Consider the following 22,432-nt stretch of genomic DNA (forward strand, 5'->3'; position numbering starts at 1 on the left):
AGAGAGGTATCAGCAGGGAGGGAAGCGTTCTGTCCACGGCGCTTTAGCTGTGAGCGGCTCCCTCCCTGCTGAGGCACAAGCGACGTGTGCTGGCGAGCGGTGTTCTGAGGGAACTACCCGCCCGCCGGTCAGCTTGTGCTCGCTGTCATTCACTAACCCCCTTTCCTCCCCTCCCCTCCCCTAGAATCAGCAGGGAGGGAAGCGTTCTGCCCACGGCGCTGTTAGCTGTGAGCGGTTTCCCTCCCTGCTGAGGCACAGGCGACATGTGCCGGCGAGCGGGGTTCTCTGGGAATTACCCGCCTGCCGGTCAGATTGTGCTCGCCGTCCATCACAAAACCCCCATCAGCAGGGAGGGAAGCATCCTGCTCGCGACGCTGTTAGTTGTGAGCTGCTCCCTCCCTGCTGAGGCTCAGGCTGGTGCCGGCGGGCAGCGTTCTGAGGGAACTGCCCGCCCGCCGGTCGGCTTGAGCCCGCCGCTAAGTTTAACCCCTTAACGACCCATCCATGACGTAGTGGGTACGTCATGGATCGTGTGCCGTTAAGCCTCGCCCCCTGCCGCGGGCAGGAGGCGATCCGCGCACATATCAGCTGTTTTTAACAGCTGACATGTGTGTCTGCTAGCCGCGGGTGGAATCACTTCCACCCGCGGCTATTAAACCTTACATATCGCTGCCAAAATCTGGCAGCAAGATGTATATGTGCGCCGCCATGACAGTTACTTACCCAGCCCCCACCGGAAGTCACGTGACATGACCACGTGACTTTCGGCGGTTGCCATGGTAGCACAGGGTCATGTGATGACGCCTGTAGCTAACATGACTCACTTCCTCTCAATGCCGGAATATAGCCGGCATTGAAAGTAAAGCACCAAATCTGCAGTTCTCAGCTCTGTAGCTGTGATCTGCAGATAGTGCAGAGCGATCGGATTGCTGATCGCTATAGCCCCCTAGGGGGACTAGTAAAATATATAAAAAAAAAAAAAAGTTCAAATCACCCCCTTTCACCCCATTGAAAATCAAAGGGTTATAAAAAAAAAAAATAAAAAAAAAAAAATATACACATATTTGGTATCGCCGCGTTCAAAAATGCCCGATCTATCAAAATATAAAATCAATTTGATCTGATCAGTAAATGGCGTAGCAGCAAAAAATTCCAAACGCCAAAATTACGGGGTGTTTTTTGGTCGCCGCAAACTTTGCGCAAAATGCAATAACAGGCGATCAAAACGTAGCATCTCTGCAAAAAATGGTACCGTTAAAAACGTCAGGTCGAGATGCAAAACATAAGCAGTCACTGAGCCATAGATCCAAAAACGAAAAATGAGAACGCTATGGGTTGTGGAAAATGGCGCAAAACGTGCGCCACTTTTTTTTTTGGACCATCACATAGATACATCAGTTTTACCATATAGTGAACACCGTGAATAAAATATCCCAAAAAGTATTGAATTTTTTTTGCTGTTTTCCAGTAAACTATATGGTAAAACCTATGGTTTAATTTAAAAGTACAACTCGTCCGGGCGTCGTGAGCGTCATAGTAGCAGGGTCATATGTGTAGAGCTAGATCCCTCTTTTCTTCAGACTAAGCTCCGGTGCGGTCCCGCGGTGGGATGAAGCGCATCTTGGCGTACATTGGCCTGGACAGCGGAGTTGCTGTTGGAATTGGGCAAGGAACATCCAGAGTCGGGCCACCTTTTTCCTGCATAATCTGGCAAGTACCATTATGTGGAAGTGTGGGGTGGAATAAGTGCCCCGGGGGAGGGGTCACGTGATGTCACAAGGCAACAGGTTTTCCTCCCAATTCAACATTGTGTAACTAAGTTAGGTATGACCAACACCGTGGGTGTACTGAGGAAATCATACACCCGTTGTAAAAGCTGCTATAGTATCTGCCATTAATACCTCTTGTGGTCGGCATTCCACAGTCTGACTGCTCTAACTGTAAAGAACCCTTTCCTATTTAGCTGCGGAGGAGGAAGTCATGTTCCAGTCCTTTATATTGACCACACATGTATTTATTCATATAAATGAGATCTCCTCCTCCTTTCCTTACAATAATCTAGTTGCCAATTATGTCCACCTAAATATTCTCTAAAAAAAAAAAAAAAAATATACACAATTTTAGTTTTTGATCTTGGGTGCGTATAACTGGCAAGTGCTCTCCAATGTTTTATCAGACAGCAATCATTCTAATACTATAGAGGGTGCCAAGTAGCTTCATTATTTGAAGCACCTATTATGAATTAAAGAAAAAAAAAAGCCCCCCACCCTTTGGGTTTGTCTTTCGTTTTGGAAGGTTTTGCCGCATGGAAATAGGCTTTATCTGCTATTACTCATTGTATATCAGCTTTAGGCCCTGTGGATCCACAGGTATGAACCTCAACTTTGCGTGTAAGGTCATTTCCATTGCGGTCATTTTTTTCCCAAGGCGCATTTGCTAGGCTGCCCAGTGCATGACTAAGCGGCAGTGTCACGTTGCCCGGAATTGGCACACTGGTCCAACCCTAGGTGGGGAAAGATTAAACGTTATTTTTCCGCTACATGGAATTAGGCACCTGAAAAGGAGGACCTGATGGTGTAGCTGAATTTTACTTTAAGTTTCAACGGCTACATTCACTTCAAGTGCAGGAACGGACAAATTGGTGTGTGGAGTATTTAACAGCAGCAGGTCCAGCTGTTTCGGGATGATTTTCAATACAACAGGGTTTTCACACACACAGAAAAAAAAAAAAAAAAAAAAAAAAAGTAGGCTTGGCCTAGGGGCCATGTTTCGAGAAACCTACCCCCTGGCTGCAACTTTCCCCCAAGTATGTTGCAGTTGGAAAAGGGGGTGGTTGAAGACTCCAAAAAAGTGGTATGACCAGTTGGTTTACCAAGCCTGGGGGGAAAAACCATCTAACCACCTGTCTACAACTTCCCTCATCAGTAAGTGGGCTGATTAGGCTTTTTGGTGTTTAGAATGCACATCAGTCAACGAAAGGTTAAAGTCATAACAGGTATCCGGTTGTCATGATAGCATTGTTTTACACCTTATTGCATTTCCAATCCCAGGTATTCCCGTTAACTCCATCTGCTGGCAGGATCAAGGGTTTGATTTCTTAAATTCGTAGTGGTATGCCCAAAAAGGAGGCCGATGACCCGGCCTCCTGTTACAACACAGACATGACGGGCCTATGGTAAGGTATGCAGCGAGTTACCAGGTGGGTGAAGAGCACGATGATTTTCAAGCAATCCCTTGTTAATATACAACCGGCAGTATTTAGAGATTCTACATCACCAACGGGCACCGTTTTTTCCTGTTGCGAGCAAACTGGTACTGGGTTTTGCATTGCCATTTTTTCAATTGCGGAACTGGACTTGCGTGACCAAGGCTTAGTGGGACCCACGGTATGGAAGGGTTAGAGGATTAGCGGCAAGTGGGTGGATGTTAGGAGGCCTAATACTTCCTAGCTGTTTGCCGACCTTATAAAAGGTACCGGGCTGGGGGGGGTTATGCCCATTGTGGACTTACTCTTAAAGCATAGTCACATAGGTTGAAGAAAGACTTAGGTCTATCTAGTCAAGCGTTTTCTTCCCTCGCAGTTTTGGGGACCTTTTTCCCCAACCCCTGGTGGGTATGCTCGAGGGTGTTAGTGATGGCCCTTAGACGAGGGGCGACGGGGAGCATTTTTTAACCACAAAGATTTTTTCCCATATTTAGCGGACAGTTTTGGCGGTAATTCGGTGGTGGCTGTTTATTTTGGGTTCTCCAGCTGCAGGATCTGGGTTGTTATCCCCACCCCCACCCCCCCAGAACCAGGGAGCTCCTGAGGCGTTGGGTGCAAGTGTGTATGAGCGTGGTTTCAATGGGATGGGGGTTGGCAATGCAAATGCATTTTTGAGGGAGGTTTGTACAGAGTTTGTTTTAAAAACAGTCCACCAGTAGACGCGCAAGAGGCTACTGACTGTCATATAGGCTTGCGTAACATTACATATGTTCCAGATTTGTGTATTTTATTAATAATAATAAAAATAAAAAACAAAAAAAAAAGTACGTGGGGTTTTGCCAAATCCACCCCAGAGAGAAGAGGGTCTGCTGGTTATGAGAATTTTGCTGGTTACGAGAATTTTCCTTTCTGACAATGTTTTTCTTTTCAGATGTAAGTTGGCCTAGTGTCCGAGCTTAGGTCATGCCCATACTTCTCGGGCAGCGTTAAAAGGTGATCCTCGCCCTGGCGGTCAGTGCTTTGTTTCCATTGACCTGGATGGTAATTGGAGAAGTTGCCGGGGGCTGGTTTAGCTGAGGGCGCTACCTGAGGTGTTCAGGATTGGTGAGCCGCCTTCCACAGTTGACTTGGCAACCCAAGTAAGCGTCACAGATCTGGTCTCCTGCCATCTAGCAGCGCTCCGCCCTGTACCCTCATGCGGTCAGAGATGTACAATTTTCCCTGTTATTTTCCGAAGTTAAGATGGGCCAGCCAGAGGTGATTTTCAGCTCATATGCGAACGTATCTTAAGGAAGTATGTGTTATGGAGCTGTCCTTGGCACACGGGCAACCAGTGCCTACCTAAGTTGATTCTGTAAAATATTAAAAAAAAAAAAAAAGTTGTTGGTGGGGTACCGCCAGCTGGAAGGTATTAACTTGGCCTTCCTTATGAGGAAGCGGGTACATCTTAAATGATGCTGTTTCGGATATGTTGGTAGTGGGAATGTGCGAGGAGATGGCTCAGGTACGGTGTTTTTTTGGGGGGGTCGCAGCTTGCTAGCGCTGTGCTGCTCCTTGGCGGAAGGGGTAGGAAAAGTGGTGGTGAAATACCCGCGCCGGACGGCCGGTGGCGGAAAATTTTCCAAAACCCCATGGTGTTGGCTGGTAATGCCTATTTTAAAAGCTGTGACCAAAAATTTATGCCAAAGGAAAAAATGAGAGTGTTTTTTCCCTATGCCTCTCCAAAATTGAATAAGTGAAAATAAAAGCAATCTAACTTATAAAAAACGGTGTGGTGTCTTTCTAGGGGGGAAAAAGTGGTGTTTGGGTCCTGGCAGTCTGAGGGGCACTGCAGCCAAATTTGAGATGCTGCCCCCTGACTGCTGGTCCCCTATGCTAGATTAGGAGGTGTCCCCCCCCTGGAAAGACACTGTTCAGCTACCCCAGCTCCTGTGGTATGACCTGCTCTTGCCCCGCCTCCCGGGTATAGGTCACCGCACTGGCCAGCTTCCAGTCTCTCTGTTCAAGGACCCGGACCTGTTTCCCGCCCTCCCTCCCCTTGTTTTTTATGAGTTTTGTCGTATTTCTCTGTGTGAAGTCGCAGCAGCGGAAGGGGTAGGAAAAGTGGTGGTGAAATACCCGCGCCGGACGGCCGGTGGCGGAAAATTTCCCAAAACCCCGTGGTGTTGGCTGGTAATGCCTAATTTAAAAGCTGCGACCAAAAATTTATGCCACAGGAAAAGATGAGAGTGTTTTTTCCCTATGCCTCTCCAAAATTGAATAAGTGAAAATAAAAGCAATTTAACTTATAAAGAACGGTGTGGTGTCTTTCTAGGGGGGAAAAAGTGGTGTTTGGGTCCTGGCAGTCTTTCTGGTTCCCATGAGTTTGTTCTGATCCTCTTCCCGCTAAGCCGACTTCTCTCTGTCTGTCTTGTCTGTGCTCCCTGACTTCCTGACCCTCCGCTTGTCTTGTTCCCTCAGTCGTGCTTCCCCCCTTTTGTACTGATGTTTCCCTTTGGCTTCTGACCTTTGCTTGCTCTCTGACTATGGTTCTGCTCCCCATTTGTATCTGACATTACCTTCCAGCTACCAACCTTAGGCTTCCATGTGACATTGGCTACTCTTCCTTTTCTGCACTGACGTGACCTCTCGGCTCTGACTTTCAGCGTGTGTGACCATTCTGCTACCTCCTCATCTAGTGGGCAGACACCGCATTACACCTAGAAGCTCTACATCTCTCCTGTGTACCTGCGCCCACTGGGGGTAACATTACTCCAACTACTTAAAGTACCACTCCAACCTTTTTTATTTCACTGCTGGAGCAGTGCTTTATATGTCCCCTGACCCCAATCTTATACTCACCCTCTCGCAGCTTCTATCCACACAGTTCCGTTCAGTCTCCAGCAGTTTGTGACCTACTTGCAGCTCCAGTGTTTCATGGTCACAACTCAATACAACTCTATGACAACCTTGTTCTGGCCTCATTCTGGTTCTCATAGACTTGTAGCCAGTCAGAAGTTATAGTCACAGGATGGCACCATGGGACAAGACCAATGTTGGTAAAATGTGAAGCTGCAGGGAGGTGAGTAAGGAACTTAGATTTAAAGTGCCACTCCAGCACTGAAAAAAACCCCAAAAAAACGCTGGAGTGGTGCTTTAAAACTCATATAGATGTACATATATTAAAGTCAACCTAATATTTGCTTGATTTAAAATATTATTTAATGCAAAAAACACTGGCACCTTGTCAGTCAAAATTTACAGAACTGAGACTTCCTTTAGCAAAATTACCACCCTCACATATTTCTGTATTCAGTTATAACAACAGTCAGGAGCAGAGACTTCCCTGCGGTGTATTGTCTGCAGTAAGGCAAAAGTTAATTCTATGTAACCCTTTGTATAGAATATTCTTTTATTGTTTATTTGCTTCCTAAATGGAAAGTTAAGCAACCTTCTAAATAATCTTCATTGTAAAATGTCTAGCCTTTTTCTGCTGTATAATGTCTGTCAATTTTTTAGTGGATTACATTCCAGATAATGCCATAGGAAAATCTACAAGGCAAATCCACAGCAGATTGTGCAAATTTTGATGCAGATTTTTTTTTGCAAAAAAATGTCCGGTCAAGCAACTAAAATAAAAAAAAAAACAACTGCAGTATATACTTAAAACAGATTTTCCTAAGACAGTAGTTAGCGCTTAACCCAAAAACCGAATATATCTGCAGCTAGGTTAAGGCAAAAATCCCCCTTAATTTGCCTGGATCCAAAAATATAATTTGCAAGAGATTTTCTAAATAGACATAAAAAAATCTCAAAAAAACAGCGCTGAAAATGGGTTTAATAATTAATTTATTTAATGTTATCCTTGTCCTAGACAAATAGACAGAAAACTATTTAACACAATATTCACACAAACATACAAAAACATTTTTACATATAGAAAAACAACAAAATAATGGCACAGTAGCCAAATGCCAAATCAATTAATCGTGATGCCCCGGCCGGTGGCAAATACGATCATATAATTATATCAGTATGGTGTATCAGTTACCATTTAGTGCACAATTCAGTACCAGTTTATAAGTAGCGCTGCAATACAATTTACAGATAAAAATCCGAAGGAAATATTGCCAGTTCATAAGCAAAGGTAGATTCCAATAGGGGCTTGTAATATAAACCGCATAATCCAACGTTCCAGATGCCCTTAAGTATATTTAAATGCAGTAGCCCACCAGCTCATGAAAGATGTCCCAATAAGGTGTTTTTTTTTTTACCTGAAACCAGTCCCGGGAATCAAGCCTACATAGGCTGTATCTCTGCACGGTGCTTTTGTCTCTTACTCTCCTGTATGCCTGGAGTTGTTTCCAGGGTAAAGCTTCCCTGCCTGCGCTCCCAGTTAAGGAGGAGCAGAGCTGACAAGCACTAAGTAGTGCTGGCTTCCAAGGCAGTTGTAGTTTAAACAGACGTTCAGCTTCTCCGGCTTCTCCAGTGGCAGCCCGGGCGTACACCTCATACACGGCTGATTAATTCCACACGAGGAGAGAAACCACTAAATAGATCTTCATCACACAGGGTGAGCTGAGCAAAGTCCAAATCCGACGCGCGTTTCGGGGGCGTTACCGGTCCCCTTCCTTGAGGTATGTTTGTGTGAATATTGTGCTGAATAGTATTCTGTCTATTTGTCTAGGACAAGGATAACATTAAATAAATAAATTATTAAACCCATTTTCAGCGCTGTTTTTTGAGATTTTTTATGTCTATTTAGAAAATCTCTTACAAATTATATTATTGCAGTATATACTTACCTACCCTGGAGCCTCTATTACAATGCATTGGGACACTGCCCCTCTATGTATCTTGACCTCCAGTGATGACTTTTCATCACTTGACCATCACCTTGATTGACTGCAGCTGTTACAAGATTACATGTTTCTGTTATTATAGGAGGCCATGACTCAATGATATAGTAGGTGATTGAATTATCGGTCTATTGAGCGCTTACAATACACAGGTTCCATTAATATTAAAGTTGTTTTATTATTAAAATATATCAGAATATATCAAACTGCTCCTGTTATTCAATACAACGCGTTTCAGCATTAAATCAATGCCTTCCTCAGGTATAACAGGAGTGTTTATCAAACAGAATATATATAGGGGTTGCACAGGTGTTATTCTTATGGGTGTGCCATTAATTAGAACTTTTGCTTCCTCTATACAGAGTATGGTGAGATAAAATTTATTTAGTTTCATAAAATTGATTATTATAGAAATAATTGTAAAAATCCCTTTAAGGGTATTATGTATGTAATGTAAATAAATAAATAATATATGGTGAAATTTATTATATGATAAAAATTATTTAAAATAAAGTTTATGAGATTTTATAATTTTATAAAAGTCTGTTTGAGAGTTTTATTTTTCCTTTTTATAATTCTTTAAAATTTTGTTCTCTATGTTTCTATTGTGTTTATTTTTCTACTTTATATGTGTGTATTATAATATCTTTATAAATAAAAGATTTTTCTTAATTTCTCTTAAAGGGATTTTTTTCTCTTAAAGGGATTTTTTATATAAAGGAATTTTTTTCTTCTATAGAAATCTGACACCTAGTGATCTTATCTGGCTACATTGTCCAATGTTAAATTATGCCCTTCTGGGGCTAGAGTGCCCAGTTTGAAGATCCAAAAACTTTCTCTTCTGGTTAGTTTCGTTATTGCTTCTGGGTCTTTATTATCAACAGAGTCTATAATGATGAGGGTCATTTTTGTATGATCCCTGTTGTGCTGAATATTATAATGTTTTGAAATGCTGTGTTGCATATAGCCATTTTTAATATTGTGCCGGTGTTTATTTAATCTGGAGTGCATCTCTTGTATTGTTCGACCCACATATTGTGTGCCGCATGGGCATTCTAGGAGATAAATTATGTATGTAGATTTACAGTTGAAGGTATATTTTATTGGGAATGTTTCCCCTGTGGTTTTGGAGGAAAAGGTTTTAGCTCCTTTTTTCATGATTTGACAGCAGAGACATTTAGATGCTGTACAAGGGTAACATCCCCATAGATTTGGATTGTCTATTTTAGTTATTTTTGGTTTTATGTATGTGTTGCTGGGTGCAACCATATTTCCTATATTCCTATTTTTCCTATATATAACCATTGGTTTTTGAGGTATATGGTCTGTTAGGATAGGGTCATTTTTCAAAATGAACCAATATTTGTTCATTAATTTTTCTATGTGGGTTCTTGGTTGGCAATATGTAGTGATTAAACTCCATTTTAAATATTTATTTTTTCTTTCTTTTTCCATTTTATTTTCTTGTTGAGGTTGTAAGCATTTTTCTTGATTGAGGTAATTTGTTTTTTTATAGGCATCTTGAATAAGTTTTTTTGGGTAGCCTTTTTCTAAAAACCGCTGCTTTAGAGTCTTGGATTCATTTTTGTAGTCTTCATCGGCCGTACAGTTTTTCCTAATTCTCCTGTATTGTCCGTATGGGATGTTGCGTATCCACCTTGGTAGGTGTCCGCTATTAAATTTAAGGTAGCTATTGACATCTACCGTCTTAAAGTGTGTGGATGTTGTAATATTACCAGTTCCATTACGGGTGATCTGTAGGTCCAGGTATTGGATGGTATGCTCTGAATAGTTAGATGTAAAGGAGAGACCCCAGCTGTTTCTGTTTATTTCTTTTATAAATTCTTTTGCTTCTATTAATGAACCTCTCCATATTATGAAGAGGTCATCTATAAAGCGACGGTATAGGGCTATATGTTCTCTGTATTTTGACTGTGCGATGGTGACGGATTCAAATGCACCCATAAATAAGTTAGCATAGCTTGGTGCGAATCGCGTCCCCATCGCACAGCCTTTAATTTGTCTGTAAAAAGACCCTTCAAATGAAAACACATTGTTCTCCAATATGAATGCTATTGCTGTTGTTATAAATTGTCTTTGAATTGGGGGGATTTCTTTATCTTTTTTCAGAGTTTCATCTATGACCTGTATGCCTTTATTATGTGCTATGTTGTTATACAGAGCACATACATCCAATGTAATTAAAATACTGTCCTTTTGAGGGGGTAAATTTAATAATTCTTTTATTAGTTGTGTTGAATCCTTTAAATATGAGTCCAGTTGGATTACATATTCTTGTAAGAACCTAGAGTGCCGGGGATCAGGAGGAATCAGCGGTCCTGAATCCGGACATCCCCTGCAACAAAGATTACGATAGGATCGCTACCAAGGCTCCAGACTCCCAATCCAGAAAAGATCGGAGGATCTATACAACTAACACCGAGGTTGTGCGAGGGCGCACAACCTCATCAGGTGAGCAAATTCTTATACCTATAAATTGTATACTAGACCCGCAGGTACTACTCATAGGCGCTACTTTTTTCTTTATAATGACTCAATGATAGGCAGAAATGAGAAGCAACAGTAGGCAAGAACACTGATTGTTCTTTTTAATTTAAATTAAACTGGTCAAATACACCATTGCCATCTCTTTCTTTAATTTGGTGCATCTTTCACTTACTGTGCACTGTTTGAAATGTATGTCTGCTGGGGCCTGGTGTACATTTTTATCATAATTTACTCCACTTTTGGGTATAAATTATGATGATTTTGATGGCCGACTTCATCATGCCCGGTCATGACTAAGCTCTGCCCCTTTTTTTAAAGCCTAGATATATGCAAAATATTTCAGACACAAACAGAAGAATACAGCACCACTCTGGAAGTGCTAAGATATTACAATGGTGCTCACAGAATAAACAAAAAAGCTCCTAAAACAAACTTGTATTGATATTGGTTAAAAGGGTACACCAAATATGTATATAACAAAAGGAGAAATGCGTCGGGTAAACACTCCCTTTTTTTGGTTGCTTCTGACATAGCCGGTCACCATGCATACCGGAAGGACAGTTCAGTGTTCATAACATCTAATACATATATTCATACAGTAACTAGGGGTATTTTAACAACCATCAAGACTGAGACAGATGATGGACTCCATTTGACAATGGACTCAGCACATAAGTTACTCTACCCAGATACCTATACATAGCACATTAGGACTGGGAGGGCTAAACATATAGGGATGTATTACGGCTGTGGTAACAGTGTTTATTATCTTTTTGGCACCTGAGCAGAAGGCCACTTTTTGTTTTAGGAATTTTTTTTATTATTCTGTGAGCCCAAGTATATGCCAGATTTAATCCAAATCTCTACATGGTGAATAACAGTGTCAGATTTTAGGACGTTTTATGTCATAATTCTGGTGAAAATTGCTTGACGAATTGGACCCAGTGTTTCCCCAGAGCCAAGTCTACAGAGAAGCTGAATTGCTGCTAGGACAAAAAAAACCTTCATTGTATTGCTGATGTCTTTTCCTTTAAAAGAGTGCACTCTAATGGAGGTGCAATGTTTTATCTGGAATTACCATTAGGTATAAGTCTTATCAATGTTATAGGGACTCTGTTAACATAAAATGAGGGCATCATTTAAATACATCATTGCCCCTGCTTATATTACTTCAATCTCCATCTCCCCCACTCTACTGGGAATGAAAGCTCTGGCTTCATAGAACCAGAGAAGGGTGGAGATAGTATCTAAACATGCAGGTGGAAAGGTGGATTTCAACTTTTAGCCACGTCATGATGCACAGAGTCCCTTTAAGTTTTGTGTAAACCTCCCAGTATAAAAACTATATTATAGTATTTATAAAGGGGCACTCACATGACCATATGACCCGCATGATTATCGGATCGCATCACACAGCGAAGCCGCACATTCTTCGGACAGGAGCATGTTAGCTGCATACAATCAAGAGTGTGTGGCCGGGTGATGCAATCCGATAATTGTGGGAGGTATATGGTCATGTGAGCACACCCTACAAGTGGTAGTTTTAGTTACATATGGCTGAAATAAATATTTTCTGAATAAAATGTGTTCCTCTAAAAAAGTAATTTTTGGTCTTTTATGTTTTGCTGGTACTATAATAAAAAAATACTGAAAATACTTTTTCATGTTCATCTGAGAGATCTATTTTGGAAATTGAGAGAAACATATTGCATTTTACCTTTGTTTAATAAACTTGGAAATACTACAGAACATTCTCTTCCACTTCCATTTATAAAGTCAGATAGAGCTTTAGATTAAAGCAAAAAAGGTTCTGTGACCTTGATACTGTCCCTAACCCAGTAAAGCAATATGTGCGTCCACAAAAAAATAAATAGCTTCTATGTAGCTGTTAAAATTGAGCTATTACATCTAACTGGATTACTTTCTTGGAGAAGGTTATGTTATATCTTACATTTTAATAATGATCTTACTTCTATGTGCTTTAGACTAGAGCTATAAAACATGTTAAGAATAATCGGTATTTTACAAGTTTTTAAGTGTCAAAACATATTTCTACAGTGGTAATTAAATTTTGACCCCCCCCCAACTAATTATGTTTATCAGCACAAATTGCAAACTTTTTGTTTTTTTGCAATAAACCGATCAGGAAAGAACAGTTTTAATTTCTTGACAGAGGTTTATCCACATTCAACCCAATATGCCACTTTTAATAACTACTGCAGTCTCAGAATTTTTACTACCCTGAATAGAATCCCACATAACAGCTTATATTTACAAATTAGATGTTAACTCAAGCACACCTAATGTGATTAATCCAGAGACTAAATAATCATGAGAAACAAAGAGATCACATAATTGGATGGATAAGGGTTTATTGACTGTGACATTTGTTTAAATAGTAAAAATATGGATAATAGAAATATTCGAAAATTTTTAATCCAGTCACCAGGATTTTCGTATATAACCTAAAGCCAGTGCTATACTGGCACTATCAGGCTGATTCTCTACATACCTGTAGTGGTCAGCTCGGATGTGTAGGTTTTGAAATCCAAAAATGTAAAGTTTATAAAATTAGCTGCTTGTTGAGTGGCAGTAGCAATGGAGCAGATCATATATTCATAGTTATCCCTTCCCCCTGTTAGAATTTGCATAAGTATTATACAAACTATTCACTTTGTCTGTTGCAGGACCTGTGTGAGGTCATACCCATGTGACCAGAAGAGGCGGGACCTCAGCCAACAAAGCTGGATACCAGGTCACATTGGTATGACCTCACCACAGCTCCTGCAACAAAGTGAATTGTTTGTATAATACTTATGTTAATTCTAACAGGGGGAGGGGATAACTATGAATATATTATCTGTTCCAGTGCAACTGTCACTCAACAAGCAGCTAATTTTATAAAATTTACGTTTTTGGATTTCAAAAAATAAACATCCGAGCTGACCACTACAGGTATGTAGAAAATCAGCCTGATAGTGCCAGTATAGCACTGGCTTTAGCTTATAGACGAAAAGCCTGGTGATTGGTTCCCTTTACTTTTATCAAGAACTTCCATTTATTGAAAGTACTCCAAAGCCACCACTTGCCCTGAAAAGATGTGTCTGACATTCTGAGGTCTCCTAGGATTGTATTCAACCTCTTTCAATCTTTCTTATGCAAATACAGCCTTAATTATGTCACAGTGAATGTCCTCATTATACATAACTATGGATAATCAGCCTCCAGTGGTAGAAAACAACCTTTTTAATAACACATTTACTAATACACTTGTGCTTATAGGTGTTGCCTATTACTAGGACAATGTCTTCTCATTAATCATGTTTGCACCTAATAAAATAAAAAACCTTATGCCCAGTTCCCATGCCAATGCGGTTCCAGTGGTGTTGACACTCGTTACAACATGGCTAACTTGAGTTTGTGAAGTCATATGAGCCCCATGCCCAGTCACCACCGATTTCTCCCTTTCTGCCTTCAGACACATAAGAAACTAATAGGAAGTTAGTGCTGCAACTGGCCAATCGCTTCTTGTGAATTACCTATATGTCCGAAGGTGGGAAGTGAGAAGCCGATGGTGATTGGGCACAGAGCTCATTTGTCGTCACAAGCTCACGTGAGCCCCGGGAAAGTGAGTGTGAACACAGCTAAAATCGTGTAGGCAGGTGAATATAAGCTTTTTTTATATTAATAGGGGCAAACAAGAGGAATGAGAAGGAGTTGTTCAAATAGTAGACAACCCCTTTAAAATAAAAATAAAAAAAATGGTTTAAAAATTATGCCTGTTTTGTGATGCAATGTTTCTCATAGAAGTGAATAGGTTCTTAAAATAATTCCATTAATAATACAAATCTGTTATCAAAATAGTTTGTCAGGACAATAATGGATTTAACCTTGGATCATATCTGAGACATTAAAAAATGGATCCAATATAACACTAATACAGATGTAATTCATGACATGCTTCCATAAGAATGAGACTATGCCACTTTTTTCTAGACTTCCTATGGCAGTTGTTTCTACAATTATGGGAAAAACCTTAACAGATTTGACAGGCTCAGTTTTAAAAAAAAATCAGTATTTTTGATGAAGCGTTGTGCAGTTTTGTACTATGCTTATATGATTAATTTTAGTTAGTTTTTCTCTACAAAACTAGTATTGAAGATACCATGTTTGTACGGTCTTCATTTGCTGGGTGTACCATGGGAAAAATTAGGTTTACTGTAGTCGTATTGTGTATTGTTATACTTTTTACAGAAAGTGGTAATAATTCTATTGTATTTGTTTAAACCGATTTCCAAATCCTAAAATAAGAGATAAGATTCATTTCCAGGATGTTTTGCTTGCTTTATTGTTGAGCAGAGGTGACTGCTTTATCTCTAACAAGCTTATCTTCACTCTCAAATACACTAATCCATATTTAAATGGAACTTCTACACTCACACATTTACTCATTAGCCAATGACTGACACTTCATGAACTTGAAGTAGCTAATCTAATTTCTGACTTAATTAAAAAGGAACTCAGTAATCCATGTAAATCAACTACATTGTAGCAATAAACACAATCTCAGGTGATTTTCAGCCACTGTTGTCCATTACTACTTATTACTTTACACTAAACAGGCACACGACTGCCTAAAGTCTTTAAGCTCCAGGTATAAATTAACAGTAACTTTCCTAAAAATAGTATGCCCCCGTATTGTCAGTGCCCAAAGTGAATGTCTACTCTTAAAGTAAATATGGAAACAGGAGAAAAACGAGTAATATGCTTCAGTGAAAATATTTTTTTATTTTTAATACTTTCATAAATGCTTTATATATTAAGAAGAATAATAGATACATCAATACAAATATAATACCACGGACCAAGAGGGTCCGTGGTATTATCTTTGTATTGTTGTATCTATTATTCTTCTTAATATATAAAGCATTTATGAAAGTATTAAAAATAAAAAAATATTTTCACTGAAGCATATTACTCGTTTTTCTCCTGTTTCCATTTCGTGGTATCGAGTAGCTTAGCATGCTGAGAAGTGGTTCCTGATTGGACCCTCTCAGCTGCTTTCTTGCAACTGTTAGACTTTATGTATTTAACACTTCTTAAAGTAAATATGTGTCATGTGAAAAAAAAATGCTATTAATATTATTAAAATACTGCCTGGCCACCTGATTGAAAGTTACGGCTACTGGGAGAAAATTAACTTTTTTCCCCCCAGGTGCTGCTTACTTTTTGTGGTGTGCACTGTGCATGCAGTGTTCATAGTCACTATACTATGATCGAAGGTTTTTCCTGGCACCAAAAAAGACTCCCAGCCACATTTGTGGACAACTTGCTTGCATAGATGTGCTGAAGAGCGAGCTGTTATATCAATGTCAGAAAGTGATTACAGCTAGCGCTCAGTATAGTGTATGACTGCAATTATTGGAAAGCTAGCGACTCTCAGGGGTATATGTTCACTTCTTCCCAGTAACCACGTTTTCAGTAAGATGACTAGGCAGCATTTTAACTATTTACACACAAATCGACCCCATATCTGCAGGTAAATAGTCATTTTTTTTCACAAGATAGGTTCCCTTTAAATATCTTTTTTTATATGTATGTACATTTTAGCTGCCCCTGTGTAATAACTTCCTACATACATACAGTGACTGAAACTTAGGTTATGTGACATAGAGCTTTTAAAATCCAAACTGAAGTAAAAAATAGGTGACAATTTTCAAAAAGTATTATACAACCTTCCTGACAAGGGTTTTGAGAGTAAAGGCCCTGTCACACACAGAGATAAATCTGCGGCAGATCTGTGGTTGCAGTGAAATTGTGGACAATCAGTGCCAGGTTTGTGGCTATGTACAAATGGAATAATATGTCCATGATTTCACTGCAACCACAGATCTGCCAAAGATTTATCTCTGTGTGTGACGGGGCCTTTAGGCACCAACTTCATCAGGTCAAAGAGATGTTTATAATTATAGCACAGTGAGCAGACAGTCCAGCACCACTGACTCCAATGAGAGTTAAATTAACAGCAGAAAAATCACTAGCCAAGGAGGAGAACTAGGACACTTAAATATGAGGTGCCAATCATAGGAAGCATAATGGCAAAATCACAAATAAGAAGAATGAGAAAAGCCACTCACCAAGATGAAATACAAAGTCCTTATTTTATACATTTAGACCATTTGGTACCTTCTAGCTACAATCTAACAAAGATTATTGTGAAATGAGTGTTTTGTAGAAAAATGCTCTATCATTGGGTGAAACGATCTTTGCGGAGTGCAAAAGATTATTGTTCTAGTGTTCTAGGTAGAGATAGGCTAATAAATGACTGCCAATCGGTAAATGGTTGCCAATCAGTGGTCATCTAATGCTGTCAGTTGGTCCATATAAACATACCTTATTATTTATTATGCTATGCTTCTATAGCACCACCATTCCACAGCGCTTCACAGACATGATTTTGTCCTATACCCTTAAGGGGGCTTTACACGCAATGACATCGCTTTCGAGATGTCGTTGGGGTCACGGAATTTGTGACGCACATCCGGCCTTGTTATCGATGTCATTGCGTGTGACACGTACGAGCAACCGCTAACGATGCAAACTACTCACCAAATCGTTGATTGTTGACACGTCGCCCATTTCCCAAATGTCGTTGCTGATTTTAGACTCAGGTTGTTCGTCGTTCCTGAGGTAGCACACATCGCTATGTGTGACACCCCAGAAACGACGAACAACACTGTACCTGCGTCCTCCGGCAACGAGGTGGGCGTGACTTTCATGCAGCTGCTCTCCACCCTTCCGCTTCTATTGGACGCCTGCCGTGTAACGTCGCTGTGACGGTGCACGAACAGCCCCCTTAGAAAAGAGGCTGTTCACCGGCCACAGCGACAACGCTAGGCAGGTAAGTATGTGTGACGGGTACTAGCGATTTTCTACGTCACGGGCAGCGATTTGCCCGTGACGCACAAACGACGGGGGCGGTTGCTTTCACGAGCGACATCGCTAGTGATATCACTGCGTGTAAATCAGCCTTTTCTTGAACATTTATTTTGTCCAATCTGGGAAAATATCTTTTAGTTTTAACATTCTGGCTGCCTTCTAATGCCACTAAAAGAGCTTAGTTTACTGCATAATGTTTAAACAATTAATTTAATAATAAATCAGCGAGCATTAATCTCTCTGGTACCTCCTATTAGGGCCAGCAGGCTCCTAAGTCAACTTGCAACTGTCAATCCATGCATGAGATGAGCTCAGATTATTATAAACATTACATTATCAGATTAAAAGGAATCTGTCATCAACATTTTTCCCACTTAATTTGAGAGCTGCCGAATGTAAGAAGAGACCCTTATTCCAGTGATGTATCACTTACTGGGCTGCTTAGTATAGTATTGACAAAATAATTGTTTTATCAGCAATAGATTATCATTTAAGGACTAGTAAACCTGCAGCCAAGTAGTCAAACATTAATGATACTGCCTACACCACTAATTTGCAGCATTCTGTGCACACTGTGCATGGACTACAACTGACAATCAGTGATGTGGGCAGGGTTATACAGCTCCAGATTCAGAGAACTGCAGATAAAATATTGATTTCATCAAAATTACAGCAAGCAGCACAATTAAGGGATAAAAGTGTCTGCCCCTGTAATATACTGTTCTCATATGAGGCAGCATGATCATAATGGGGAACATAAAGAAAGAGAAAAGCAAAGATATTGCTTTACTAAAATATTGAGGTTTAGACATTATATATTAGAACAGAACACACAGCAAACACTCATGGTCACTGAGAAGCGGATCTTACCTGTAATAAAAAGTATTTCCACTGATATATCGCTAACTGTTGTGCTTCTTGTTGATGAAAGGTCATCATTGTCCACAAAGGATACATTGTAAGGTACAGTAACAGCAACATAAAACGTTGCCAATAATATAAGCCAGTCCCAGGCAGCTTTAAAAGTGCTAAAATGTAAAATGATGAACTTTGTTTTTTTTGCATCTGAAACTTTATATTCAGGAATTGCTGGTTTATCTACAAAAACATTCTGTAAGACAAAAGAAGAGCAAAAAATAAGGATATTTGTGTTTGGCAACTGTGGAATATACATTATACTGTAGAATCATATAAATATATGCCGCCCGAGGGTAATTTCTTCTTGCTGTGTAAATGTTTGAATCTCCATAACACATAGGAAATAAACATAGATCCCAATGGACCTATCTTAAATTGATCAAAAATAGTATATAAAGTACAACATTTCCCTATCTCCTGCAGGCAGTTTCCTTAAAGTGTAACTGTCATTTTAATTTTTATTACATAAATCAAGAGTACACATGAAAATAAACAACTTTGTAATATATCTTATCAGACAGATTTGTTTCTTTCTCTGCCAGAATTGATCAGTCATTATCAAAATTCTTGATTCTAAGGTAAAATCTGCATTCAGTGAAGGCTGAGGGAGGAGCTAAATGGAGAGGGAGGAGCTAGAGGCAGAGCTCCGCCCCCCCTCTCTTCTATCTACATAGAATCTCAATAATAAAGTGATAGCTGTCAGCACAGATACACATAGGTGATAAATGCTAGGAAAGGAAAATGTAAAAAATCATTATTAGTAATATTCTCCATACTAAGTAAGGTAAGGTAACAAATAATAATATATGTATGGAATACTACATTAGGTGTGTCCAAAAAATAGACAAACTAGATGCTTTAAGTGTAGAAAGCAATGGTGTAAGCACATGAAGAAACATGCACGTAGACTGAATAATAACATATAATAATTTATTGAAAGATTAATTAAAATAGAAGGATGAGAAAATCTATAATAAACAAGTGGTCAAGAGGTAATACAGTGAGTAGCCAATAGGTGGCACCAGGCACTACCAGTTAAAAATGGTAAAAATTAGCTCATATAGTAACAGACAAAATTGTGTATATAAGTTACATTAAAAGCATACAGTGCCAAGTAGAGGGTATAAGAAAAGAAGTAGTAATAATAGTAGTAACGGCATACCAATATGAATGTGTAACTAGTGCAAAATAATCTGCATTAAAGGTGCAAAGCTAGTTATAAAGAATGTACCTGGTTAGAAGTTGCAATGCCCCCCACCCCGATGCTCGTTTCGGCATGCATGCCTTCTTCTTGTCCACTTGTTTTTTATGGATTTTCTCATTCTTCTATTTTAATTGATCTTTCAATGAATTATTATATTTTTATTATTCAGTCTACATGCGCGTTTTTTAATATGCTTATACCATAGAATCTCTTCGGTAACATCTGCCATCTTCTATCTCAGTAATAGGAGTCTTCACTAAATACAGATCTTATCTCAGATTTGAGAATTTTGATAATGACTGTTCAATTCTGGCAGAGAAAGAAGAAGATTTGTCTAATAACATATATAACAAAGTTGCTTATTTTAATGTGTTGTATTGATTTAGGAAATGGTTATGCTTTAAGGTCAGTAGCTGAGATTTCCTGTCAAAACGATTTTGTATTGTAAGTAAGATTCTCAGTCCTCTCTGCCTGCCTCTGGTATGTGAATGACCTGCCACCTTTGTTTAAAATTTCAGCAGTGATCTGTCATTCACAGACCGGAGATGGCAGAGAGGCTGGGGAATCACAGACAGGGAGGAAAAGACCCAGTATACAGTCCAGCCCCTGTGCACAATAATCTAATTAGTAGAAAACGTAAAATAGTGATTAAAGAACAACAAAGCATACACAAAAGGTATCATATTAATAAGTATTACAGTGACATTACAGCCATGTATTTACCTTACATTGCAAAATCATGCTGACAGGTTCTCTTTTCTTTAAGCAGATATGCTATGCAGAACATGCTGTCAGATCTACCAACAGGAAGAACTGAGCAGTTTTAAATAACAGATTTGCTTTAAAATTTCACTTTTGCAAGCTGCTTTAGTTTCTATTGCGGTATGAGCTGAGAACGTCAGTTAAAGATATAGGCCCTAATTCATTAAGACTGGCGTTTCGTAAGCCAGAAGCAATAATGTCAAGGAGCATGGCACGTCTGATATAACAGGCAGCTCTGGTAGGGTCCAACTCCGTGAGATACAATATAATTGAACCAGCCTGGTTCAATGAATCAGCAGAAATAAGATGTGCCAAATTAATTAAGAGGCATATGTCACTTAACAAATTCAGCACATAATATCAGTGGCATATGTCTCATTGGGACTCACCAAAAATGTTACTCCAGTCTGGCATAAGAAACACGTCAGGTTTTGAAAAATTTGATGCCTGTCCCACCCATCACCTCCCCCAGCTCCACTCATTTTGGTAAGGCTTCACAAAAATGAAAATGCTAATAGTCACAAAAATCTGCTCAACTTCATGGTGAATAAATACTTAGCGACTTTTAAAAGTGTTTTAAGCCAGTTTTCTCATGTAAACACTTTCATAAATTGAGTTCTTAATGCTTAAATGATTAGGTTAAAATTTTTGGTACCTTTTATTTTTTGATAGGAATAAATATCTCTTGCTGGTTCTGTTAAAATAACAGTCTCAAGCAATGGCAACATATTTTTTGTCTGAAAATCTTTGCTGCCAAGTGCACTGTGTTGATTTGTGATCTACAGACTATACTTTGGTGTACAATGAATAGTCATGTTCCTGTACTCAGATGTGGTTTGTGACAATATTCTGCTGAATACAGTTTCTAGCAAATACAGTATATCACAAAAGTGAATACATTCCTCACATTTTTGCAAATATTTTATTATTAGGAAAGAGCAAACCCTAACGGTAACATTCTGGGTTTGTACCAGACAGCAGGTGGTCAAGGCTTGAACTTGGGCACTCCCTAGCCTAAAAATAGCAGCCCACAGCCACCCCAGAAAAGGCATATCCATTAGATGCACCAATTCTGGAGCTTTACCTAGCTGTTTCTGATTGCTCTGGTGCATTGGCAATTGAAGTAATATTTGTGGGGTTAATGTCAGCTGTGAAATAATAGCTGACATCGGGTCCAGGGGCTAGTAATGGATAGGTATCTATCAGAAACCTCCATTACTAACCTGGTAGGTATAGAGTTAAAAAACATATAGACACGGGGAAAGAGAGGTTAATTTGAATAAAAATTCCCCCAAATGCCCTCGTTGACCAATTTGTTACTTCAAAGTAGATCCTTGACGTTCCGATGTAATTTAATTGGAAAATAAAGTCTCCCTCACACTCAACTGTTCACGAATATAATTAGATCAAAATAAATCCTGGAAGTTCTGTCATAATTCAAAGTATAATGTCCCATACCATCCATCGATTCCTATGGAGCTTCCTTCTGAAAAGTGTCCAGGCCCGTAACTTATCACAATTCTATACATATTGCTGACCAGCAGTGACCTTTCGTGGCTTGTTCTTGTTTATGCTAAAACTTCCAGGATTTGTTTTAAAAAAATAAGTTGGAGAGCAATTGTGTGTTGGAGAGTAGAGTTGAGCGATGTTTGAGTCGAACGGTTCGCCAATTTCATGTTCGAATGATTTTGGGGGGTGTTCGAGTCATTCGACGAACTCGAACGATTTGCTTAAAGTTCGAGTTACGTTCAAGAATGGTTCGATCACCAAAAGTGTGGTTTTTCACCGTAAAGGCCCTGTCACACACAGAGAAAAATCTTTGGCAGATCTGTGGTTGCAGTGAAATCATGGACATTGTTCCATTTATACACAGCCACAAACCTGGCACTGGTTGTCCACAATTTCCCTGCAACCACAGATCTGCCGCAGATTTATCTCTGTGTGTGACAGGGCCTTAAGGCTATGTGCACACGTTGTGTATCTGCATGCGTCCTGCGTCCCCAGCACAATCCCTCTCTCTTTCCTACTCACCAATCACGGGTGCCTCGCTGCACGGCT

General features: G+C 39.6%; 1 protein-coding gene across 1 annotated transcript in view; it reads right to left on the bottom strand.

The window, feature by feature from the left end:
* KCNH8 (potassium voltage-gated channel subfamily H member 8) overlaps window positions 1-22,432 on the bottom strand; it is a 718,195-nt gene that overhangs the window by 263,924 nt on the left and 431,839 nt on the right. The window contains exon 5 of the mRNA XM_075315296.1: window positions 18,361-18,601. Coding sequence (XP_075171411.1) covers window positions 18,361-18,601 — 241 coding nt within the window. The remainder of the gene's footprint in view (window positions 1-18,360; window positions 18,602-22,432) is intronic.

Source organism: Anomaloglossus baeobatrachus, chromosome 6, assembly GCF_048569485.1.
Source record: "Anomaloglossus baeobatrachus isolate aAnoBae1 chromosome 6, aAnoBae1.hap1, whole genome shotgun sequence".
Classification (NCBI taxonomy): Eukaryota; Metazoa; Chordata; class Amphibia; order Anura; family Aromobatidae; genus Anomaloglossus; species Anomaloglossus baeobatrachus.